The 25921-nt window shown below is 58.0% G+C and overlaps 1 protein-coding gene across 3 annotated transcripts; it reads right to left on the reverse strand.

The window, feature by feature from the left end:
* Positions 1-1565: 1565 nt before the first annotated feature.
* LOXL1 (lysyl oxidase like 1) lies at positions 1566-25750 on the reverse strand. 3 transcript variants are annotated; one of them, XM_042941446.1, is made up of 7 exons: positions 24272-25748; positions 10387-10495; positions 7360-7497; positions 6730-6886; positions 5824-5919; positions 4051-4166; positions 1566-1906 (listed from the first exon to the last, which is right to left on the reverse strand). In XM_042941446.1, exons 1-7 carry the CDS (start codon positions 25416-25418, stop codon positions 1900-1902), a joined length of 1770 nt encoding a protein of 589 aa, XP_042797380.1. In that variant the 5' UTR covers positions 25419-25748; the 3' UTR covers positions 1566-1899. The 3 variants fall into 3 exon arrangements, 2 of the variants coding, with proteins under 2 accessions (XP_042797380.1, XP_042797381.1); XM_042941447.1 differs by lacking the exon at positions 24272-25748 and adding an exon at positions 12784-12884; XR_006203445.1 differs by lacking the exon at positions 1566-1906 and having other exon boundaries at positions 4080-4166; positions 6831-6886; positions 24272-25750.
* Positions 25751-25921: the final 171 nt, after the last annotated feature.

A 25921-nucleotide genomic window follows, 5' to 3' on the forward strand; every position in this document is an offset into this window, starting at 1 on the left:
TGTGTGGCACTGAGGACCTCACTGACCGGTCAAACCCCGTAGCGTTTTCTTGGAATGTGAAGGATTCCAGGCAATCACCCTTTTCGGGCTCAGGTGGGGAAGGCAATCCTGCTCCTCTTGCTGTGATGCTCCTCAACCCTCGGGTCCCTGGAGAGCAGCAACCCCCCGGCCCCTGAGCACTGTGCATCCCAGGGGCCTTTCTTGAGCTGAAAGCACAGATATACCCCCCCCCCCCCCAACACACCTGGCATGCGGCCCCGGCCTGGGTTAGAGCATGGGTTCCGGCACTGGGTCTGGTTTGAACTCACCCGTGGCCTCAGACAGGCTCGCATTCTGGACTTCAGCCATCTGACCTGGAAATTGGGGACTTTTGACTCTACCTTATAGGGTCCTTCTGTCTGGAATTGGGGACCTTGTCTGAGACCTCCCTTGCTCACTCCTGGGGACACCTAGAAAGGAGAGGGGTGGGGCTGGAATCAGACAGCATTCCTGAGGCATACATGGGCAAGAAATACAGCAGAATGGGGGGACCCCTGGATGACAGGCTTCTCCAGCCCCTCACAGAGAGTGGCAGGTCTCAGCACCCACCCTGTGCCAGGGGAGAGTTGAAGCCTCTCACGGCTCAGTCGGGGAAGGTGGGAGGGTGCAGCCATGCTTCACCCCGTCCTGCTGACTGGGCTGGGGAGTGGTCCAAGGGCTCCAGTGGGCTGGGGCCAGGACCCTTCTAGAACTGTGTGGCTCCGAGAAGCCCTCCCTCTCCACAATGTCCTTCACAATGTCACCCAGCCAGTGAGCAGAAGAATTGGCCCTGGACCCTAGAGCCCTGGTTCTTGGACCAAGTGCCCTACCCTTTCTCACTAGTGTTAATCCCCTAGGAAAGAAGGAGGCCGGCAGCAGCAGCAGGTGGCAGGGGCCAGCTGAGATAGCCTAAGGGCTCATGGGAGGGACAGAGGGGAGGTGCCTTCCTTCTGCTTCTTCCTGCCTGGACTCCCCTCGGCCAAGTAGATTCTTGTCCCTTCCCTTCCCGGGAGATACCACCTGCCTTCAGAAGTTTCTACCATTTCCCCAGGGCTGTCTCACTAGGTGTGGTGAACACTCTCCTCCCTGCCCTGTGAACTGCCCGAAAGCAAGACTGATGCTCAGCCCCGGCACAGGCCCGGCATTCAGTTGGAACTCAATATGTGAGTAAGACAGTAGGTGGCTGGAAGAGTGAGCGACTGTGGGAGAAAGTGGGGGGGGGGGGGGATGGCAAGGCTGCAGGAGGAGGGGAGGCAGAGGAAGGAGACCCCGAGGAGGGGTTAGTGGGCTAGAGCTGCCCACCCCATCCTGCCAGGACCCCTCTCTCAGGGATGTGGGCCCCTTCCCACACTGTGGGCTTGGCCTTGGGATAAACCCACGGGGTTTCCACACTGGGCTGGATGCCCTCTTGGTCAAGCTGTGGTCCTGGAAGGTGGCGGCTGCCATTTCCACATTCTGCTAGGGGAAGGAAGAAGCCCGAGGATGTCCCCTGAGCCCAACTTTGCTTTGGCCAGTCCAGCCGGCAGGCCACATGCAGAACCACAGAGTAGAAAAACCTTGTTTTATTCAGCCCGGGGCCTGGGCAATCTTGCTCTGTGGTAAGGCCAAAATACAAAAAATAAAAACCAACCATCGACAAAATAACGTTGTAGAGAAGAGTTAAGTACAAAATTGGGCCTGGCATCCGGAATCCCTGTGGTTTCGGTCTGCGTTTGCTCCCTGAGGCCGGCAGGGAGGGATGCCTGTGGCTTCCAGCTGCCCCTGCCTGTGGGTGGGGGCTGGGCCCCTCGGGGCCAGGTCTGTCCTGGCAGGAGGCTTCCTGGGGAGCCGGGCCGGCTTTGGGAAGTGGGGACATTGGCCGTGTGTCCATCCTCTCCGAGATCAGGATCTAAGGAAAGAAAGAGAACAGTGGTAGGCTGCAGGGCAGGACCCCTCACTCGACTGTCAGCAAGCCCACCTCTGCCTCCCAAGCTGAGGGCTCCCCTTCCACAGCCCAGATCCCTGGGACGGGAGGCCCCAGCTTCAAGAAGAGGGGTTTCATGGACTCACCGACCCACGCAGGGTGTGGTCTCTGCACCACCCCCTCCCATGCCCCGAGTTCCACAGTGTTTTCTAGGCCATTAGTAGAGCTGCTACTGTCTGGAAACACTTTTTTTTTTTTTTTTTTCTAACTCAGTACTTTTCAAAAAAGCCTCCTTCTTCCTTTTCAGAAACATGAGCGAAACCCACAGGCGTCAGTCCCATGGCCTTTCTGGGAACACTGCGTCCGGCTTCCTGTGCGCTGGCCCGGCCGCCCGCCTGCGGTCAGGGTAGCAGAGACGCTCTAATAAGACCTGAGCCTTTCCAAGCACTTATGTAAAGGGCTTGGAAAGAAGGGCCTCAGCCTTCCCTGGCCCGCAGGCCCCAGGGGAGCTGGAGGGGTGCATGGGGCTGCTTCTCTGTCTGCCCTGCTGAGGGGCCTAGCTCATGGCATCACCGGAAAATGGGATGCTTTTCAATCCACCTTTCCCAGCAGCAGGCAGGACAAGAGAGGGATGCAGGCTCCCTGCTTCCCTGCGTATCCCTCGACCCCCTTTTTTCTTATGTGCCCCTTCCTCCCTTCCTCCCTTTCTTCCTTCCTTCCTTCCTTCCTTCCTTCCTTCCTTCCTTCCTCTTTCTCCTTCCCCAGAATTGCTTCCCAGAGGCCCTCTACCACTGAGATGGCCCCTGAACTGGGAATGGCTGAATAAGAGAGGCCCTGAGGAGGAAGGAGGTCAGAAACCCAGGCCTATGAGAGAGCCAAGTTGCCAGAGATGGGGCAGGAGTCTGTTGTTTTAGACAGACTCTGTGACCTTGACAATTTTGATCAAATTCAATTTATGAGGAATCTGATCTCTGTATTCAACTAGAGGCTGCTGTTCTCATTTTTAGCATACGTGGTGTAGTGGGGGTGGGGGTGGGGGTGGTGTGTGTGAACAGTTAGTTTAATGGTAGCAGCCAAGGGTAAAAGGGCTGTATCTAAATGGGCCCTGACTCTGATCACACACTGAGCCTTAATCCTGGTCACACACTGAGCCCTGACCCTGGTCACACACTGAGCCCTAATCCTGGTCACACACTGAGCCCTAATCCTGGTCACACACTGAGCCCTGCCCCTGGTCACACACTGAGCCTTGAGCCCGGTCACAGGCTAAACTTCCTACCTGTCAATCATTGATAAGCATATGCTGACTCTCTGGGCCTTGGAATCTCTGCCATTTGTCACCCAGCTGATGGCCTAAAGCAACTCCTGGGCTTTTTGTTTGTTTGTTTTTAAATGGAAAAGAGTTGCTGTGGTCTGATCATTTTAAATTCACATGGGTGGGGTGGGGTTTCTTTGTGAGTTTGTAAGCAGAGGGTCCCTCTGCAAAGTGGCAACTGAGGACCCCCGCCAAAGGCTTGGGCCAGAGTGCATCAGCTTCCCCTACCACTGGGCCCAGGCGTGGATGAAAGCTCATTCCAGCCAGTATCAGTTCTAACGCGGGGCTGTTTAACTCAATCCACTTGATAAGGCCACTAACGATTCACTGAGCACCGTTATGAAGGATTCTCCAACCCGCAGACATCAGGCCTTTCAATCTTTCGGTCTCACAAGCCTACAGGGGAAGGGCCTATTTTGTAGTTGCGAAAAGTAGTTCGGAGAGGTGAGGCGAACTGCCCAATGGTCACAGAGCGAGGAAGCCTCAGAGGCAGGACTGCAGACTTCCACCCAATTATGCTGCCTCCTGCTGGTTCCCACCTGGAGCCACACAATCTGGCCCCAGATCAGCACGCCAGGGCCCGGCTTCCACCTCGAGCACTCAGCCTGGGGCTGGCATGGACGAGGCTCCTCCTGCTTAGCCTGTGGGCTGGGCCCAGGCGCAGCTGGGTTTGGCTAGGAAGGTGACCCAAAGCACAGGTATCTTGTGTATTTCATGCAGCCCTGCCTGCCGCTCTCCCTCCCCCCCTTCCCCCCCCCCCACCTCAAGGGTAGAAAAGGGGCTGGGGAGGGGAGGGTGGTGGGTGTGCACTTACTGGACAATCTTGCAGTTTGTTGTAGAAACATAGCGACCTGTATAGTGAATGTTGCATCTCACCACATTGTTGGTGAAGTCAGACTCCAAAACAATATACTTCGGGTTCACGTGAACCTGAAGAAGAAGGGGAGCAGAGGGCAAAGGGACCTGGTCAGAGGGCTGCATTTCACCTGGTCATTAGGGAAGGCCCCGGAGACGCAGACAGACAGACGTGGAGGAGACAGATGACAGAAGGATATAGGACGATGGAGGAAGACCCCTCAAGACCAAGAGGTACGGAGACAGAGCCACACTGGTGGAGAGACATGGAAAGAGAGAGAGGAAAGAAGAGACAGCTCGTGGTCAAAGAAAACATCGCCAGATCACCCTTGTAGGAATGTGGGAAGCTTCCCCGGAGCCAGAGCCTGGGCCAGGTGGGCCCTCCATTGGGCACTCAGGGTCAGAGAGGTTGAGTCACTGCCCCAGGGAACACAGCAGTGAATGGGGGGCAGGGGCTGGGCAGGGATACCAAGGCTGGTCTCCTGAGTCTGAGGCTGGCACCCTGTTACCACCCATGCCTGTCTACATGACCGATGGAAGGGTTGCCTCTGCCAGGTGGCATCTCCCACCCTGGAGCTGGAGAACCTGACGCTCAGTGAGATGATGGCCCACCCGTGCCTTTTGTCTGAAGAACCACTGGGACACAGGAAGCCTTCTAAACGTCGGATTAACTGGGGAGGGGGCGCTTCACTGGGGTAGGCTACACCCAGACTTATATCTGCAGAACATGGAAGAACATGTTACTTTTAAATCCTTTACACTCCCCAAGGGCAGGAATTGTGCATTACTTATGCGGTTCCAGTCCCCAGTGCCTGGAACTCAGAGGGGCCTTTGTACACGTCTGGTGAGTGGATGAACCAAGGGAAGGAGAAGCACCCTGGCCCCTGGGTGAGTTGAGCAGAGGGGCCTCTGAGCCTGCTGGGAGGTGCTTGGGACCGGACTGTAACCAGTGGCTTCCGGGTTGCTGTGTTCTGAATGCAGCTTTCCCGACAGGCTGTGTTCATGCAGGTTAGAGCACCTCCCAAGCCCCATCGTCACTGCTCACAGCTCTGTCTTTGCTGCTCTGGGGTGTGGAGCTGCGGGTCCAGGGGCCCTGGTGGAATGGTTCCCCACCTTTGCTTTGCACCTTCACAGAGGAGGCTGACCTTTGACTTCCCCAGGTGAGACCGTGATGCCCCGGCCCCAGCACAGCCTGCATGGATGTACCACATGGGGCTGTGTGTCCATAACATGCTTTTCTACCCACTCTCACCCCACCCCCAGGGAAGTGGCTTTGGAGTAGCATTCATTGCAGGAGGGGTTCAGGCCAGAAGGGACTCTTGGTCACAGGAGCCCTGGGCTTTGCAGGGGTCACTGTGAGGAGTGGAGGGTCTCTTCAGAGAATGGCAGGGTCCCCTTCCAGATGGCACAAAGCCTGCCCTGTCTGCAGACAGGGGGGTGCACCGCACTTCAAATCCTCTGTCGCTTAGGGAAGACAGTGTCACTGCCTCCTGTAGCATCACCGCACCTGGGCCGAAGGTGCCTTGGTGTCTCTATGGAAAGAGAGGCTCTGTCGGCCTGAGGCTAAGAGCCTCCAGGGGGAAGAGGAGACCCCCACTCCAGGTTGATGTCCAGGATGCCACCTCAGCAGCTGGGGGAGGAGGGGGTGCCCCAGTGGCTAAAGCATATCCCAGAGGCAGGGGCACTGAGCACAAGCAATAGTAGGGGGAGTGGCCCAGACCAGGAGGCCCACCTTGAGGACATAGTTCCCGGGCTGCACATCAGTTATGTCAATCCACTGGCAGTCGATGTCCGCGTTGTAAGTGTCATAGCAGCCGGGGCTCAGGCCCTGGGAAGAGGGGACAGGATCAAGGCTGGGGTGCCACCCTGTGCCTTTCCAGCAGTCTGGCCCCACCTTCCTCTGGCCCGGGGTAGCTGTTCAGAGTGGGTGTGTCCCTTTTTTTTTTTTTAATTTTTTTAAAGTTTATTTCTTTATTTTTGAGAGAGAGGGAGAGAGGGAAAGAGACAGTCCCAGAGCCGGGTGCGGGGCTCAAACCCAAGAACCGTGAGATCATGACATGAGCTGAAATCAAGAGTCAGACGCTCGACCGACCTAAACACCCAGGTGCCCCAGGGTGTGTCCCTTCTGAAGCCAGTGGGTGGATAGACCAGAGAGACAACAGGGAGGTATAATAGCCAGGCGGAAGGGACTGAAGGAGGGGGATGGCTGGAGAGATGGATGGAGGACTGGATGAAGAGACAGAGGGGCAGGACAGATAGACACTCGGTGGATGTTTGGACAGACTGATAGAAAGGTGGATTTGGGTGGACGACCAGGCAATGGAACACCACGCCATCTACATTTCACTGCAATGTTCCTTTCTCTCCTTGGGCAGCACACCTGGGAGGCGATGCAGGGAGGGGCCCAGGCAGGGGAGGGGGGTGGGCGGCCCCCACAGGGCCCTGTGGTGGCCTGATGACCCGTGAGAAGACCCTTGCTCTGACGGAGCTGAGTGGAGCCTTGGCGCTGACCCGTCTTCAGCCTGGCCCAGCTGGACATCGCTCTCCGCTCCCTGGTCCCCCCTGGCCCCACTCCCCCTGGGCAGGCTTCACCCCCATGCTCCCGTGTCCCCACCGCGGTGCCCTCGCCTGGCCGGACCTGCGTGTGAGAGGTGCATGCGTAGCGCTTGAGGTTGCCGAAGTCACAGGTGCTGTCCTCCAGGCAGAAGCTGGCCTTGTGGCCCTCGGCTACCTTCTTGCCTGTGGCTGCATCCAGCAGGTCGTAGTGGCTGAACTCATCCATGCTGTGGTAATGCCTGGGGGCAGAGGACAAGAGGAGGGAAAGAAGGGGGCCTAGTCACCCCTGGGCTTCCTGTGACACCGCCTCCTGACCAGTCTGGGCTCCTGGGGCTCCCTGGTTCCCCGTGTCCCTCAGGGCAGGGTCTCTGGGGCTCCCCACCTGGCCAGGTCCCCTGGGAGGGCACCCCCTCAGGATTCCTCGCGTCCTTCTTGGGCTCCCACCTGTACCAGCCTCCCTCGGGCAATTCCCCGTACTCTAGACATTTCTGTCCCCTAAGACGGATCCTCCTAGGTCCCCCTCCTGCAGTCTAGCTTTTGCTAAGGAACTCTTGCCCCAGTGGTGGATCCATGGCAGCAAATGTCTCCCGGGAGCGCCTGCCCCTCCCTGAGCACATACGCGGTGGGGGGAGAGGAGGGGCCCCACCCGGGCCCTCCCGCCAGCACCTGCCCCTCCCCGGGCACCTATGGGGGAGAAGAGGGCCCCACTCACTGGTGACAGCTGTGCCACTCCCAGGCGTGCCGCGGCCGGTGCGGGAGGAAGTCCGCGGCGCCCTGGTTCTTCACTCGCTGGGGGAAGCGGAGTAGCACCCGCACGTCGTAGTCAGTGGCCTCGGGAGTGTAGGCCGTGCTGCAGGGACAGGGTGGGGGACCGAGGTGGGGCTGGGTGCCGTGTCACCAACGCCCAGAGCCAGCTGACCTGTCCCTGACCGTCCTCACAACTGACTCCCTGTACTGAGGCTGGGGCTCAGGTCTCTCCCCGTCTCTCCTGACCACACGGGCTTGGCTGTACCCTCCTTTGCGGCTTCCACCCTGTGGCCGGCAGCTGCCAGCGGAGTCTTTCTAAAGCAGCGTCTGGTCTGGCGATGACAATCTCATCTGCAGGTGACTCTCGGTGGGGGACAGCCTCTGGGGGTGGGGGGACCTATCGATATCTCTGGAGGGCTTTTTAAGAATGGGCCCATCCAGGAGATTCTGATAAGTGGTCCCTCCTCTGGATGGGGCCCCGGTTGTTGACCAAAGTACGGCATGTCTCAGGTGCAGGACTAAGACACAGGCTCGGGCTCTTCCATGTCAGAGTCTCTTCACTTTCCCGTTCCTGTCTGCCCTGCTGCTCCCCCACACATCCTGGGTTCCAGCTTCAGACACTGTTTCTCAAAAACGCACTTCACTCATGCTAATCTATACTTTTGCCCGTGCTGTTCGTCGGACCCAGAACTCACCCAGCCTCCTAAGCGCGACACAGGCTCCCTCCTCCAGGAAGTCTGCCTTGATTGCCCCCCCCCCCAAGAAGACCCTTGATGGCCTGTGATCACAGCTCTAACAGCACTGCCTATGGCACAGCCTGATGCCACATGCTCCTCTGAGCTAGGTGGGTGTGACTAGGTCCTTTCCCTGACGGTGTGGCTTCTGGAACAACGATCTGCCCTTTTCTGTTTGGGGAGCATAGGTCTGAGGCAGACTGCCTGCTCACAATTTGCTTGCTGACCCCCAATTCCCAGCTGACATGGGCTTTGTGAAAAGAGAAAGGGAGGGGGAGGAGAGGCGTGAGGGACAGCAGCGAGGGGAGGGAGGCAGACAGAGACACACACGTGCAGAAGGGCTGACTGGAGCTCCCCCCCTTCGTCAGAGTACTGCTGATAATCGTCCAGGCCGGCCTCAGGGGCACTCCCCTGGCACTCATTAAGGTCTGGGCCCTAAAGCCAGAGGCAGGAGGTGGCCAGTTGTGGGGATCAGCTCTCTCTGAGAGGATGTCTGCACAACAGGCGGTGCAGGCTCCCGTCTGCCAGGACGTAAGGCCCTTGGCCTCGTCTGGGGGAGGCTTGGAATCTGTCTGTGTCTGGGTTGGAACAAAACATCCTCCTTCCCTCTGTTCAGTTAAATCCTGCCCTTCTGTTCAGCCCAGCACACCGTGGGAACCCGTCAGGGTCTAGGTTCTAGGCCCGGCTTGGCCACAGACTCGCGGTGAGACTTGAAGCACGTCCCCTCCCTGGTCCGGGCCCTGCCTGCAGCCCACGCCGCCCGTGATCCCGGGGAGCCCCACCATCCCAGGCCTCAGTTCCTCTGGCTCTTCTGGCTTTGTGCCCCGCGCCCAGCTTCCTCTGCCGCCTCGGCCCTTGCTGGCCTTTCCTCCTCTGACCATTTTCTCCTCCTCTGACCGTGAGCCACTCATGCCAGCTCTCCTCCCACTCTCTGTGACTGGGTCCTGTCATCGGGACGGCTGAGGGGCCGCTCTCCAGTGGCCCAGGACAGGGGGCCGGGCTGCCTCTTCCCCAGCCCATCTGGGAGCTCGGGTCTGGGCCCACAGGGTGCTTCATGAAGATGGGATGATAATTTAGCTTTGACTCAAACTCCTCAAAACTCAGCTTCAGTGGACTGCCTTGCAGGCTGTCAGGTGCTCACTGCTGGAGGGACTGGTGACAGCAGGAACACGATCATTATGCTCCCTTCCCAGGGACAACTGAGGGGAGACCAGACCTGACTGGGCAGGCCAGCTGAGTGGTACAGTGGACCTCCTTATCCGCAGTCTCGTTTTCCGTGCTTTTGGTCACCCACGATCAAGGGCCAGACATTCTGGACCTAGGAAGCGGTGGGTGAAGTTACAATCTGGTGTAAGCATCTTATCCCGTGACAGACAGAGAAGGCCTTGTGGTCAGCTACTGAGTGGCAGTGCACTAGCAAGTCCGTAAGTGGGAAAATGTGGAAATTCCAAAGGGCTTCCCAGATACTGAAAAGTGAAAGTAAATAAAGACTCCAAAGGGGTGGGGGGGGGGCAGAAGGCAGCAAGTAATTAAGAAAAATAGATGTTCTCAACATAGAGAGATGTCAACAAACGAGGCAGGACAATGTAATCTCTAACAGATTCTTTTAGCACAGGGAGATGTCCCCAAAGCATATGTATTTGAACAGAATATTCGCCGTTAATAAATTCAGAAGCAAGGGCTGCAGGAGGCAGAGTCGCCCAGGAATAACGGAGAGTTGACTGTGCTCACCTTCCGGTTCTTGCAACCTGGTCTCCTTTCCCGGTCTCTCTACTGCCACGCATAACTGGGGCCCCTTTGTCACCCGCACCCACTGCCCCTGCTGGAGAGCCACACCTGTCCTCCTTGGAGAGGGCTCTGTACTCCTGCCCTCTATCCTGAAGGCTCGTTCCCCCATTGGACTTCCCTGGGTCCTTGTGGGAGCACCTTCTCGTGAGGCAGCTCAGATTGGAAAAGTTTTAGTTCCTCTCTTTGCTCCCCAGTTGCGTGGGGCGACTTCATACTTTCAGGGCTGGAGTGAAGATTAAATGCCCCAGTAAAGTTCCTTGTATAGTGACCTATACAGAAATGCTCACTTGTTCCCTTCTCTTCCTGACTCCCTGCGGGCAGGCAAGGCTCACAGAGGTCAGGGTCCTGAGAGGCTCAGAGGCTTGGCCAGGGTCATTCAGACTGTAGGCAGCCTGGCTGGCATGAGCACAGGCTCAGGGTGAGCCCCAGAGCCTGTCCGGACATTCCATGCTTCGTCGTCACCTCCTTACCTGGCCAGACACTTCTCCTCCGCAGCACAGCGCAGAGAGTACAGGTGGGCTCTCTGGACATAAGTGGATGCTTGCACGTAGTTGGGGTCCGGGACCAAGTCAGGGAGACCTGGGGATGGAGTGGGGTAGATGGAGGTGGGGGAAAGAGTTGGCATCGAGGGGTGTCAGGCTGGCCACGGCTAATGCCCAGAGACCTCCCCAGCCCCAAGCACCCTTTGCTGTTCTCCTTCCTCTACACAGGCTGTCGCCTCCTCCAGGAAGCCTCCCAACCTGAGCCAGGGGTGTGACTGGAACTGTTTCCCCTGGGCTCAGGTGTGGGCCAGAGAGGTGGGGGACCTCCATGCTGTGGGAGCCTCTGAGCGCCCCCTGGAAGAGCTGGGATGTGAGTGAGGTCTGGGAGGCAGGATAAGGTTTGGTGAGCCAGAGAAGAGGAAAGGGTATTCTTGGCAGGGCGACCAGCACGAACAAGGGCCTGGAGGCAGGACTAAGTTGAAGCAAGCAATTTCCGGACACTACCTCCCTGTCCTTGTTCCCCAGGCCTTCGGACCCCAGCCCCCGTCTGCAGACAGCTTTCTTCTTGAACCACCAGGAGAGCCCTGGGTTCTGGCCCCACGTGGGTCCCAGAGAGCTCATGGGCAGGGCCAGGTAAGTGCTGGTTGGCACAAGTGGGGTGGACAGGAAGGGAAGGGCTAGTGGGAAAACACATCCCCAGAGCAGGCTGCTGACAGGGCAGGATTCTCGGACTGGGCGCCCAGCCCGACCTTCTTCAGGATTCCTTTCTTCCTGCCATCGGCCCCCAGACCTGACCGCACCCTCCCCTGTCTGCAGCTTCTGGCCTGCAACCTGAGGGGCCCAGCTTCTCCCCTGCAGGACCCAGGGAAGTCGGGAGTCTGCTCAGCTCCTGTGATCACTTGTACCCTGGGACATGCTACAGCCAGGGATCTGTCCACCCTGCACCTCCCCCACCTCTGTGCACAACTTGGTCCCAGGGAGCGTAATTAGGAATTAGCAGAAACCAAACTCAGGTGTCTAGACCGTCTCCGCACTGGAATAAAGAAGGAAAGATCTGATCTGGTGCCGGGCGTGCAGGAGTGGTGGGGGCAGGGCGGGGTAGGAGGTGGGCAGGGGGCACTCCAGAGCCTTCAGCTCCATCCCAGCTTGGCCACTGACTTCAGGTTTGCGAGCTCGGGGCTCTTTGTCCCCTCACCCTCAGGCTTCGGGGATTCTGGCAGATAAGCAATGACATGAGCCTACAGGTTGCTTAGTTTCTTTCAAGCTCTCTGCTCTTGGGGGACAAGTAAGGTACGGGGACTTGAGTCACACAGACCGGATTCCGGCCCCTCTTCTTGCTGCCAAAACCCTTGTCAGGTTCCAGGTCCCGAAGGTGAGGCAGACCCTCACACACACACATCCCTTGGGCTCCAGACCCCAGCCCCGCTCACCCTGGGCCTGGGCCTCATGCGGGAGCCTGGTCCAGGCAGCCAGCGTGATCTCACCTACTCGGAATGGAGAGGAAGCTTGGAGCACAAGGGTGGGTGAGGATGAGGTGGCTCCTGGCTGAGGGGGGCCGTCTTGGCCAGCCTTGGTCCCATTACTCAAGCTCCAGGAATGCCTGCAGTCATTTCCCAGGGGATCCTAGGGCCCTCAAAGCGAGGGTCCACCTCGGTGCCAAGGTGGTTCTCGCACTCTGGTCCCCGGAAGCCTCTGGTGGGGTGGGGGGGGCGGGGGAGGTGAGGAAGACGGGAATGGTCCCTCTCCCCATCATCAAAGTGCCTTTCCCATAGCAACATGTGGGGGTGGGTTAGCTGGGCCTGAAGCCTCACGAGATCCAGTATTTGGCACCAGACGGCCTGCCTCCCCCACCCCAGGCCCGGTTTCAATAAACAATGCACAGATGGCTCCTCAAAGCTTTTCTGGCCCGACCCTTCCTCTCTAGGCCACTCCATGGAGTGGCTGTGCAGTCCAGGGAAGTTAGAAAAGCCAGCTATGGAAGAGGCCAGAAGTACTCAGGGCCAGCGAGGGCTGGTGCCACTCCTGGCCTGTGACTGAGCCCCGACCCTGCTCCTATACTGAGCCCTAATTTTGGCCACACGCTGAGGTCTGACACCTATCAACAACTCGGAACCTCAAGATTATGGACCAAAAACTCTGTACTTAAAACCATTTTTAGGGAATTGCTTTGACATCATTAATCCTTGTTGGTTATAACTGAGTGGGTGGAGGTGTGTTTTTTTTTTGTTTGTTTGTTTTTTTTGTAAATTCCAAAGCCATGGGGGGAGGGGCACCTGTAGCATCTACACATGGGGATTCCGGAGGAAGACTAAGGACAGACAGCTCAGAGCTGCTGGTCACAATCTGAGCCCTGGCCCTGGCCACAGGTGACCATCTTCCTCTTACTGTTGAGGAATCGCAGATTCACACGGGTGCCTTCTGCTCCAAGAAGTCTCCCTTGACTGGCAGACATTCCAGGCTCACATACTTCTCCTGTCTCCCCGCTGGATCTGTATTGATCTATAATTAGATTTCATCGTATTTACCTGTGTCTACTTCCCTCCAGATCCTGCACTGGGTACCACTCACCCCCTAAGCAGGCAACCCACCATGCTTTGGGGCTGACTAACTGCCCCGTCCCATTGGCCTCTGTCAGGCAAGTTTCTTTAGTGATTAGTGGCTTAATACTTCATATTTTACCCTGTTCCTTGCAAGGCACCAGGGCACATGGAGGTGCTGGAGGGAACCAAGGCTCAGAGAGGGCAATGAATTTGCCCACGGTTGCACAGTGAGTTGCAGCAGCCCTAGGAGGAGCTCCCCACCCCCTCCTAGGACTCTACTTATCACTCTTTTTATACAAATGAACTTTTTTGAAGTATAATCTATACACAGTCAAATGCAGATTTAAGATACACAGTTTGATAAGTTTTGACAAATGGTATACACAGCGTGACTACCACGACCATCAAGCTAATTATTGTTTCCATCATCCCTGAAAGTTCTGTCCTGCCTTTCCCAGTAAGTTCTTTCCTCCCCCAACCACCCCAAGTAGCCATTGATCTGCTTTTCAATCACCTTAGACAGTTATGCCTTTTCTAGAACTTAAATGGAATCACTCCTATTATTTTATCTTCTTTGTTCTGTATCTCTGATCATCACAGGGGTCCTGTGACTCCCCTAACTGGCTTCCCCTGGCCATACTCCACCTCTGTCACGCTGGGGGAAGCTGCTGGAAAAGAAAGTAGCCTTGGGAGTTCAGGCTGGGTTCCCCTATGCCTTTCAGAGGAGGGGATCCCCTGGGAACCCCAGGCCCTTCCCTCAGCTGGCATGTTTCTCTAGGAAGGAACAATGCCTCCTTCTCCGCCTGCTCTCCCAGGAGGCATTCCATCAGCAGTGGGACCTGCAGGCTTGAGATCTCAGCCCCCAAGGGCCGGGATTTGGGGGGCAGCCCATGTGTTGTCACAAGGGGGTGAGGGAAGGCTTGAGTGGGGGCTCGCAGATGCAGGAATAGGGGACTGGTCTCCTGTTTCTGGCTTATGGGGTACAACCAGGCCCTCCAGGCAGGGTGGCCAATGTGGAGTGAAAGACAGTTATAACTGGACCATGTGCTTATCCCCCATCCCCAAAAGTGTGCATTTTAAAAGGAAGTCTCTAGAGAGAGGGTAAGGCTTACTTGGAAGGCAGGAGAACCCTCAAGTCGTGGAGATACAATTTTGAGGAGGGCCTGGAACCTTTTATCCAGAATATATGGAATCATGCAGCCCTTGGACCTAGCACTGGCGATTCTATAGAGTGGGTTCCAGTGGGAACTTCTCCCAGACACCCCCATTTCTTTAAATGCAGAGACTGAATCCAGCATAATTCTCATTTCGGAGCAAACAAACCATTATCACTGGTCTACACAAGGCTCCCCCTTTTGGAATAACATTTTTTTAGTGTTTATTTATTTTTGAGAGAGAGAGAGAGAGAGACAGAGCACAAGTGGGGGAGGAGTAGAGAGGGAGACACAATCCGAAGCAGGCTCCAGGCTCAGAGCTGTCAGCACAGGGCCCCAGGTGGGGCTCAAACTCATAAGCTGTGAGATCACGACCTGAGCTGAAGTTGGATGCTTAACTGACTGAGCCACTCAGGTGCCCCAGAATAACATTTTTTTTTAACCTTCATCATCACCCCTGACCTTCAGATATGTCCCTGAACATCTGTGTCTCTGTATAAAATCTGCACCGTGTTGGGGGTGGGTATGTATCCTTAAAGTACATAAATGATATTGTTTCACAGTCTCATCCTGTTTCTTGATTTTTCAGTCAATGTATAAACTTTTAAGATCTATCTAGCTCGTTATTTGTCATTGCTAAATAGGACTCCACAGTGTGCACCCTCCGTGGCCAATATGGCCAGTCTTCTGGGTTGGACACCCAAGATGGGGCCAACCATGGCAAGTGTGGCTGTACGGTCTGCCCAGGCTACCCAAGGAGTCCCTGGTCACCAACAGCATCCTGCCTTCCGCTCCCAGGAGGCAGACGGGAGCTTGGCCTCTTACCCCATTCTGTCACAGGCTTTCTGCGTGACCCGAGGCAGGACTGGGTCCTCTCCAGGCCTCACTGCCTCCATTTATCCAGCTCTGATCATTCTCTATCCTACTCAAGGCCTTTTGGAGCTCTGGGCCAGTCCTGGGCACCCTTCCCCAGAAGCAATGTGCTGACTGTGGGGGTTGGGCACATAGGGATTCAGGCTGCCCCAGGGTCTGGGCCAGGGTTAGAGGAACACTGAGTCAGAGGGCAGTAAAGGCCCTTGGGGTAGCTGAAGCCAGGCTGCTGCTCCGCCGGGGAGGGGCTGGGCATAGGTGAATCAGGTCCCAAGGCCATGCTGCAGGCAGCCTTGGAGGGGACCCCGTCAGACCCTCCAGGGCAGGGAAAACACAGAACCAAGGATAAGGCTCTTCTGCATTCCTGCTCCGTCCCTGGAGCTTCCTCTGAGTGGGCATCCAGGGCCCCTTCACAAGGTGCTCTGGACAGTCGGTCATGCTCCCCACCCCAAGCTGGCCTACATGCCAGCCTGGGGGAAGCTGAGGCCTGTCTCCCTCTTCCCTGGCAGGACTTGGCTGGGACCTTCTCTGGAAAGACATCAGAAGGCAAGTTTGCTGTCCCATCCAATCCCCCATTGTACAGTCCCTTCCCTTTCCTTAGGCTCAGTTTCCCCATCTGGACTATGGACACACTAGCCTAACCTGCCCATGAGCAGTTTGATGGCTCCCAAAACACTTGGAGATTAAAAGACTTTTCAGGAGCTCTTTGGTCTATTCCCCAGCCTCGGGCAAGAGCCCAAGACCTCTCACAACCTCTACAGACGATACTTCAGCAGCCAGGAAATTCTCCCACTGTCTGACCTAAATCCTTCCTGCTTCATGAGAAATCTGTTCCCTCCTGCTCAGCGGTTCCTGGAGGCTGCCCAGTGCAGAGGGCCTGTGGTTACATTCCTGTCCCTTGCCCACACCTCACCTGTTTCCCTCTTGGCTTGCCCCTTTCTGTGGGTTCCATAAACCTCAGCTCCTTTGAACTCTTTCCTCCCCAGGCCTCCTGCTCACAAGAAGCAGATGAAGGAAAGTGGAATGCAAAATAGCCCTAATCTCTTGAGCCTGGGGCTGGAGGATAAACAATGTCCAGCAGGAACCGGTCAGTGGGTTGTGAAATATGTGTGCAGCAGGATGTTTTGGCTCAGCAGCCAGACTCCAGAGGAGCCCTTAGGTAGGGAAAGCAGCAAGCTCACACAGAGATGAGCTGACAGGCCCTCCGGGGTGGAGGCGGGCAGCTCCCAGCCCTGTGAAATCATCATCTGATAATCAGGACATTAAATTGTCAGGGTTGGGCCGGTGGTGCCACCCCTGTGTGGCGAGCAGGTCGGCAAGGTGGCTGTGGGGTTCGCCACATCCTACCATGAAGGGGCGATCCCGGCCCGGGAGAAGGAGCCATGAGAGCCATAAAGCCAGGCCCAGAGCCTGCAGTGGGTCCCCACTGCCTACAGAATCAAGCGCAGACTTCTCAGGGTGGCAGCTGAAGCCTTTTGTGGTCTGGCCTTCACCCGGCCTTTCAGATCTCATAGCCCGCAGGGTCAGGAGGCAACTCGCTAGCAAACCTGACCTCTTCTGCCCCTGGCCTCTGACACCACGGTGTCTCGTCTTGGAATTCCGGGCTTATACACGCACCCAGAGCCCTGCAGGGGCACACAGTCCTCAGGCCCCAAAGCCTACCTTGTCAGTCCTGACCGCCGCTCTGCCAGCTCACGTCTGCTGCCCCCCACTCGACTGGGAGAGACAGTCCTCACTCTTCCCTGCCGCAGGGCCCAACTCCGAGGAGGGGATCTGGGGCTGTGCGTTCAGATGAGTGACAATGGGAACAGGCTGGGGCTGAGCTGGCAGGAGGCGGACATTCACCTTTGGGGAGGTCAGCCGCCCTTCCCTCTGCTGCCTCCCTGCACGCCTCACCCCTTCACACTCTGCTCCGTGTGAACACAGCCTCTGCCCCTGCTGCCCTCCCTTCCCCTGCAGGCAGCGGGGTGCCCCCTGCCCCTACCTCCAGAAGTCTTTGTGGGTGCTTCTGTCCCCTGGGTCCCTCCCTGCCCCTCAGACCCTTCACAGGGACTTGAACTTTCATCGTTCTTACGAAACCTGCTCAGCCACCGCCTTCGCATCTCAGCGTATGGCAGCTGCGACCTAGCTGTGCAGGCTACACGCCTCTGTGTTACGCCTGGCCCCTGTCTTTCTCTTACACCCCACATCCGGCCCATCAGGAAACCCCATCAGCTCCCTCTCCAAAAGAGATCCTGAATCTGACTACCCCCCACCCCCGTCGTTCCCGCCCTGCCTGCCGCTGTCACCTCCACCTCGATCTCTGTACCAGCCTCCTGTCAGCCTCTTGCCGGCCTCCCCACTGCCCATCCCCGCCTAGTGGTCAGAGACCTTGTTTAAATGTCACTGCTCAGCTCAAAGCCTGCAGTAGCTCTCCAATGGATAGAGAGTAAAAGCCCAAGTCCTCACAGTGTCTTCCAGGGTCCTGTTACTTCTCTGACCTGCCTCCTATCACGCCCCTAACTCCTGGGCTACTCTGCTGTGAGCAAACCGGGAACACACTTGAACCCCCCTACCCCCACCCCAGGAATTCCTGCCTCAGGGCCTTTGTACTGGCTGTTTCTTCTACTGGAATGCCCTTCCTGATTGCTGCGTGTTTCATTCATTCGCCTCCTTCAAGTCTCTGCTCCAATGTCACCTTCCTGAGGCCGACCTTAACCAGCAACCTGCTCATCCCCCCTCCCCATCCAGATCTTATCAGTGCTCACCACATTCTATTATTTACCTATTTATTATGTTTGTGCATGAAAATATAATGTCCACAAAGGCAACGGTTTTGTCTCTTTCATTTCACTAATGAAGACCCAGCTCTAGACCGTGCCCAGCATGCAGTAAGACAACCCATAAATATTTCTTGAATGGATGAGTTTCCTCATGAGAAACCTGCCACCCAGTTGTGGGTCCGGGGGTTGGTGCACGGCAGGTGGGGGCTGGAGACACAGGTGAGCTAGTGGTGGGCTTGGGCCCCTGCACCCCGTAGCCTGGTTTCTGGCTGCTGGGCCGAGATCTCGAAGGGGACAGGGCTGGGTCTGACGCACCCCTGACTTCTCTGTACCCAGCTCGGGGCCTGACACCTGTGTGCCCTGGCGAGCACATGCCTCAGTACCTGCAGGGTCTGGCGGCATCTCCCTGCACGAGCAGACTTCATTACCAAGCAAAGGCTGGGACTGACTCCAAAAGTCCTTTCTTTTGACAAAGGATCAGCTTTGGGGTTGGAAAACTCATGGTTCCAGTTGGTCTACAAGCAGGAGGAAGGGTGGGTTGTCTCCTGAGGCTCTGATGGCAAAGGCTTCCCCACCCGAGTCCCTTCCTGCTCTGGCGTTCCGACACCTCATTTCTAGGTGGCACTAAAATGCCCAGTTCCGGAGTGTCCGTCAGCAAGGGGGAGAGGACACGGACCCAACCCTAGCCCTGTGATCCCGAATCCGTACAAAAAGGCCCTCTGGGTCCGGCTGCCTGCGGCGAGGAGGCTGTTAGGTCAGAGCAGGGGAGGCGACAAGACCCAGCCTTTCCTTCCGGCCTCTGAGCCGACTGCCGCTCCGCAGGAATGCCCGGCGCGGGAATTGGAAGCAGGTGTGGGCTGCCTGGGCGGCCCACCCGCCTCCTCCCTCCCTTCCTCTCCTGCCATTCCGACACTGCCCTGGGGAGTTTCCCATGTGTTCCCGGCTTGGACACGAGTGGGGTGGACTCAGGCCGGGGCTGCTGGCGGGGGCGGGGGGGCCCCTTCAGAGATGAGAGGACACCGAGATGGGGGCTCCCCGGGGTTAGGGGAGAAGGAGGAGGGGGGACAAGAGGCCAGAACTCCCAGGTCGAGTGTGGCCGCAGCCTGGTGCCCGTAAGGCTCTGATGACGCCCCACCCTGCTCGAAGGCTGTGTGGGGCCTGCGAACTTGAGGCAGAAGTCCAAATTTTGGCTTTCCAGGAGGTGTAGACCTGGGAGAAACAATGGACAGGAGCCATACCCTTCCCAGAGAGTCGGCTGGGGTCCTTGGATGAGGGACTGTGAACTTCTCTAGCCTAGTCCTGGTCTGCACCATGGCGGTGATAATACTCTCTACCTCACAGGGTTGCTGGGGGGTATTAAATGAAAAAGAAAAAAAAAAAAAAGAAAACAAAATGCTTAGCATAGTGTCTGGGGCATAGTCAGCGCTCAAGAAATATCAGCGGCTATTATTATTATTTAGAATAGGAACTGTCTCTTTTTGCAGGGATGGAGGGTTTGAGAGCAGGGGAGAAAGGATGTGGCCTTACGACTGGATGATAACAGAGGAGACAGGAAGTCTGCCTGAGCCGAGGCTGCCTGGGACACAACTTGTTTGTTCCGACACTAGTGACCTTCAACTGCCAAACAGGGAGCAGGAAGAGGACCCAGGCCCCTCTGTTGCCACAGCTCGCCTGAGCCTTCACAACAGCTTCCTCGGCCTGAAGGCTCCATTTCTTCCTGAAGGAGCACCCGAAGCAACCTCAGGGAAGGAAGAAGGGAGGCTGAGCTGTGGTCACCAGCGATGTGACCTTGGACGAGTCACTTAACCTCTGAGGGCCTCAGTTTACTCATCGACAAAATGGGGATGAATGATACCCAGGGTTGTCCTGAGGATTCAGTGCCTCTGATCCTGAAGCTCCAGGAAGAGTATAAGACACTTAGTAAGCGATGACAGAAGTGCTTGTGAAATAAATGCCCTGGAACCTGCAGTGAGAATTGCAAGGCTTTGTGGACACCACGCCGAGAAGGGACTCTTTGCGTCCAGGGCCTTGCAGATCCACTGTCCCATCTCACCCTGTCACCACAGTGCCTGGAACACAGCAGACAGTCAAATCTCTGTTGAAGTACCAAATGAATGAGTGGATAAATGAGGAGTGTGGGATAAGCAAGAATACCTAACATTTTAAAAAACTACGTATGGCCGTTAAGAACCCGGGATGGGACCGCCATCCTGGTTTCACTACTAAGAGGTCGTGTGATAATCAGCAAATGAGCCTGTCACCTTATCTATGAGATGGGGCAAAGAGCAGTAGCTGGCTGGTGGGGCTGCTGCGGGAATGAAGAAGGGTGATGTGCAAAGTGCCCACAAACGCTAGTGCCATTCTCTGTCCCCGGGTTGCAGTTGGAGGAACTGAGGCCCAGAGAGCTGGTGGAGGAGGCCCAGGCTCTCTCCCTGCCCCCCACCCCCCACTCGTAGGTGGAGTGTGGGTCCTCCTGGGGTCATCTCCGTGCAAGGCAGAGATGACGGGCTCGGTTTGAATTCTGGCTCAGCGGCACAGCTGTGAGACCTCCCTAGGCCTCAGTTTTCTCATCTGTGCCAGAGGAGCATAACCTCTACCTTTCCAGGAGGCTGTGAGAATGAATGAAATCGCACATTTAAGCCACCCAGCTCAGCGGGTACCCTTCAGCAAATGGCTGGGTTGTTATTATCTTCCCTGCCTTGGGGCCTGAACTCTGGACACTTTCTGGGGAGAGGTCTGCTTCTGTCCTTCCCTGCATTTACTCCAAGCCCTGTGGAAGTAGGGAGGTGACCTGGAGATGGGGAGGTGGCCTGGAGGGCGTGGGGGGGGGGGTAGGGGCTGGGCCAGGCATTGGGGCTGCTCTCAGGGACTGAGGGGCCCCGTCTGGCTTCCTGAGTGCAGGACGCTAGATGGAGAGGGGAGTACCCTAGGAACATCCCTGGGTGTGCAGGGAGGTGAAACATCCAGGTTGAGGAGCAGCCCAGTTCCCATGGGACTGTGGGGGCGTGAGACAGGGAGGAGAAAAGGAAAGAGATGCCTCTGGTTCTAGAGCAATAGGCTGAGGCATTTAAGTTTTATCCTGAAGGCCTTCGGGAGTTATAAAACTCTCTCCAGCGGGAGAATAATACGGTCAACACTGCAAGGATTTATCCGCCCCACATGTAGAGGGACTGGCCGGGGACAGGCTGAGAGCAGCCCCAGCTTCCTCCTGGGCTCTGATTGGCCATGCAAGGACAGGGACGGAGGACGGCGCCAGGCAAGGCTGGCACAGCCATCAGCGATGCCCCGGGAGAATGGCCAGGGAGGCGGCTCCATGTTGCTTTCACAGGGCTGCCAGGGCCGGGGAATGAGGCTGGGGCTGGAAAGGGGAGCCCTGCGAGAAGAGTTGTGGTTTTCTGGGACCAGGAGTCAGCTTAGCCCAAAGACCACCAGCTCAGAAAAGCTGAGGCTATGGGGAGGCAGGAGCAGAGAAAAGGGGCTGGGAGAGGAGGGCCTGGCCATGGTGGAGGGAAAGGCAGGGGCCACAGCTGGGCCTGGGAATCCACCAGTCACCCTCCAGGTCTCTGCATGGATTTGCCGAGAGCCAGGCGAAGTATGTGACCCTCTCTGGGCCTCTGTTTCCTGGTTTTCTCTCCAGTTACAAGTTTCAGAGTCAGAGACAATGGTATTGCAGGAGGCCTGGGCAGCCCCAGCCCCGGGTGGGAGGGAAGAGGGTGAAGGCGCCAGAGGAATAAACCGGGCTCTGGACAGGCGCTTGGAAACTGCCCAAACATGGAGGGACGTGGGCGGTGCGCACATGTGTTTGGTGTTGTGAGGACACATCCACGCCCACACACACACAGGCTGCCAGCACCCAGCCTCAGACCCCTGGGTGTGTGGCCAGGAGGAATGAGGTCAGTCCTGGAGAATCTGCCCTGGACTCCCACACCGGGCCTGGGGGTCTGATCTCAAGCACAAGGCTTGGCCTTCTCTTAACTGGGATTTTCCATGGTCTGGGCCTAGCAGGGTGGGGAGGGGGAACCAACGATCGGGGACAAGGTACTGTTCCCTCTTTGGCTTCTTAGTGAGCCCCAAACTAGCCTGTACCCTCCCCCCCCCAACTCCCTCCCACCATCCCCTCCATGACTAGGGGAAGGAGCACCTGGAGGATGCTGATGGCCATCGCTTGCAGCAATGCATGGGTACCTCCTCCTCCGGGAAGTCCTCTCTGAGCCCCTAGCCCCTGACTGGGGAGGCCCCTTGTGTGGGCCCCCCTAGCTCATCCCTCTAATGCCTGCCCAACCATAGCACTGATGTGTCCCCTATGCTATGCCTCCCCCAGAGCACGGCCTGGATTGCATGCATATCAGCACACTGGGCGCCTGGTAGTCTACCTTCAGAGGGAAATGTCTTTAACCCCAAATGAACTGCGGGGCTCAAGAGCAAGACCAGAGGCCCTGATAAGCGCCAAGCACCCCCAATCCAGACTTGGCCTTGCCCTGGCGGGTGGCCTCTGAACTTTAAGAACTGTCAGGCCAAAGAGGGGGCCCTAGAAAACACACCGGCTTGGAGCACAGATGGGAGCCCCAGGCCTGACTCTGCCAGCAGTGCTATGGCATCTGAGGTCTTAGTTTTCTCCCCTGCCCAGAAAGTGGGGCACTTCTGGCTGAGCCCCACTCTGAGGTTGTGTATTCTAAGAAGAGCCACCGTGAAAGCTTAGCTCCCTCTAGATGGGATGGCCTCTCCTCCAAGGAGCTCTAGGAGCAGATGAGGCACAACTATGAAGCACCCTGCTGCAGGATGGTCCTGGTGACGACCAGCTGTGTGTGAGGCCACGCTGGGCAGGAGGATGCTCGTCATCACAGAAGTCCCCCGCTGCCCCCAGCTCCTGTCCTGAGCCCCTGCAGGTTCTCGAAGTGGGATTCAGCACCCAACTTGAGTGCTATGCCAGGGATGTGAAGGAGTGGGTGCTACCAGTGTGGACCTTCCTCACCCCTAGCCTTGGGCTCCAGCTGCCCCTAGGGAGACAGAAACCTTACCTCCACCCCCAAGAGGCAGCCTCTCACCCAGGTCAGTGTGGCTGGAGACAAGACAGCAGTCCCAGTGCTGACAGAGCCAGAGTAGCAAAGGCTGGCAGAGGGGGGTGGGCGGTGTACCTGTGCCCCTGGGCCCTGCAGGGCTTAGCCCTCCCCTGGTGAGTCCCGCGCAGCAACCTCAGCACCGAGCAGAGAATCGGGGCACCGACTGCCACCTCGAGGAGGCAGGCCAGGGTTGCGATGTGGACACACAGGGGACTGCACGGAAAACCTTGACCAAAGCTGACTTTGGACTGGCAGCTACAGAGGCAGAAAGGGGGAATTCTAGGACAGCAGAAGATGGGCCAACAGTCAGCTAACCTTGGCCAGACCACAAGTGGGCCCTCACCACAGTAGCCTGCCTGCTAAGAGCATGTGTGGAGTTGTCCATCTGAAGAAGGAAATCTGCCCCTTCGCTGTGTTCTCACGTACAGATGGCTTGGGCCTTCCCTAGACTAGGTCCTGTCTTCACGTCCCCTCTCCCCCCAAAAGATGCCAAAAGGGAGGCCTGTCAGCAGCTCCCTCCCAGGACTCTCCCCCACGCCCAGGACTAGAGTGAGCTGAGCGAAACGAGTGAGACACTGGCCTGGGCGCCAAAACATTCAGGAACCAAGATGAGTAGTATTTGAGGCAATACTTTTAAAAACCAAAGCTAGTGCCAAAAAATCTGTGATGAACAAAATATCAAAAGTTTAAATAAAGGCAGGATCAGTATTTCTGAGCTTTCAGTTTGCCTCAGGCTCCAATAGGGCTTGGCATGGCACCACTAACTCTTCTTAAAGGCTGGATATTTTGTTCATCACAGGTTTTTTAAATGTTTGCATTACTGTTGATCTAAAAATGCCATTAAAATATTACTTTTCTTGATTACTGAGTTTTTTGACATCCCCTTAAATTTTGCACCCAGGCCAATGCCTCACTACCTCTCTAGTCTGGCCCTGGCCCTGTCCCTCTGAAGGAACTCCTGTCATCTAGTCTGGACTCTTGCCTAGGGGAAGGGCTTCCTCCCTAACCTCCTGCTCAACCAGGCCAAGCTCACAGATGCGAGTGCCTGGGACCTTGCCACACTTCCAGGGGCATCCCCTAGGGCCCTGCTGACCCTGAAGGTTTCTGATGTTGATGCTCCCTGCTTCACCCTGTGTGGCTGGCCCGGGGGCATCTCCAAGGGTGCCCTGATTGAAATGAGGGAGGGCCAGGGAGAAGGGCTCCTTCCCTTTGTCCCCAGATGACCCAAACCAGGTCTGGAAGGTGCCTCCTCCCAAAGCTTGGCCTCCAGCCCCTACCCATCAAGCCAGGGTCAGAGCCCAGGCCTCCCTGGTCAAATGCTGCCACTAACGATGAGAGGACACGGGGAAGGTTGGGAGGTGAGACGCACGGTGGCTGTGGAATTCCTTTCTTAGCTCAGGGGAGGCCCATGGAACAGTTCCGCCGGCCATGACCGTGACCGATCGTGCCCCCGGAGGGTGGGCGGCGGGGCGCGGAACGGTACTCACCGCGGCCGTTCTGGTTGGGCCGGTACACGCTGCCCACGCTGAGGCGGCCCTGCTGCGCGCCGCCGCGCTCCCCGCCGGGCGGGGGCGCGTCGGAGCTGCGCACCGGCAGGTAGGGCGGCTCCAGCACGCGGAACGGGGGCTGCGGCTCCACGGCCCGCGGCGGGACGTAGGCCTCGGGCGGCACGTTGGCGTAGGGCGGGTACCAGCCGAGGCGGGGGTCGGCGGCGTAGGCGCCGCCGCCGGCGGGCGGCGCGTCGGGGCCCGGGTCGGGGTAGGGCTGCTCGAAGCCGGCGGTGCCCTCGTGGTACAGGCTGTGCGAGTAGCGGCGATCCAGGCCGTCGGCGGGCGGCGGCGGCGGCGGCGGCGGCGCGTAGGGCCTCTCGGGGGCCGGGTAGAAGGCCTGCGGCGGGTACTCGGGCTGCTCCTCGCCTCCGCCGTACTCCTCGTAGCGCGCCCGCGGCTGGAAGGGGTAGATGACCCCCGCCGAGGCCACGGCCGCCGCCCCCGCGCCACCGCCGCCGCCGCCGCCGCGGTAGTACACGTAGCCCTGGTCGTAGGTCCGCGACGCGGGGTCGTAGGTCTCGTACTGGCTGACGAAGGGCGCCTGCGGGTAGGGGAACTGCTGAGGGAAGGAGGGCGGCTGGCGGTAGGTGGTGGCGAAGGCCGAGGCCGAGACCGAGGAGGCGGAGCCCCCGTGTCGTTGCTGGGAGACGGAGGTGCGGACCCGGGCCATGCCAGTGCTGTCCCCGACGGCCACCTCGCGCCAGTTGTCGGGCACCTGGCCGAAGCCGAACGGGTGCCGCGCCTGGCCGCGCACGGTGTCCGAGCCGACGCGCCCTGGCAGGGGCAGCGACGGGGCTTGCCGACGCCGGGGGCCTCCTTGGCTGCGCCGCTGCGGGGCCTGGGGTGCGCCGGCTAGCAGCACCCGGGAGCTACTGTCGGTGCGCTGGGGCCCGGCCGGCACGTACTCTGAGCCGGAGTTGAGCAGGCTGTACACCTGCCCGTTGTTCTCCCACTGAATCAGCTGCCGCCAGCGCCCCGGGTCCGAGCCCTGCCCCTGCCGCGCCTCCTGCCCGTGCACCAGGACGCAGAGGCAGGCGCCCCACACCAGGGCCCCCAGCTGCCAGCATGCTCGGGCTACAGCCATGGTGGCCCCTCTGCAGAGGCCTGGTGGACCGAGAGGCTCTCAGGAGTGTACTCCTGTACGTGCTTCTCTTCCCACGGCCTCGAGGACAGGACGGCTCCTTGCCTGCCCCAGCTCTAGCTTTGTCCATCCTGGCCTTGTCCCGAGCGGGACGGCTCCTCCGATGACAGCATTTCGAGGCCAAGGGGTCAGGGCAGGGCAGGGGCGGTGCCCAGGGCTGCACGAGGCTCTCTGCAGGGCACCGGACAGGCAGGACTGCCTGGGGGCCTTACATGGCCAGCCCGGTACTGGCTGGCCGCTGGGCTGGCGCTTTCCCACTCTGAATGAATAAGCAACAGGCTGGGAGCGTTGGGAGGTTTCAGGCAGCCTGGTCCGCCTGCTGGGGCCTCCTCCGCGGGGCCCTATGGCCCGCCGGCTTTTAGCTATGTTGCCTGTCCCACAGCTGCTGTGCTCCCTCAGTCCCTGGAACTCCTAGCCAAGCCACCGACCTGCCTCTGAGGAAGGGA

Source organism: Panthera leo, chromosome B3 (genome assembly GCF_018350215.1).
Source record: "Panthera leo isolate Ple1 chromosome B3, P.leo_Ple1_pat1.1, whole genome shotgun sequence".
Taxonomy (NCBI): Eukaryota; Metazoa; Chordata; class Mammalia; order Carnivora; family Felidae; genus Panthera; species Panthera leo.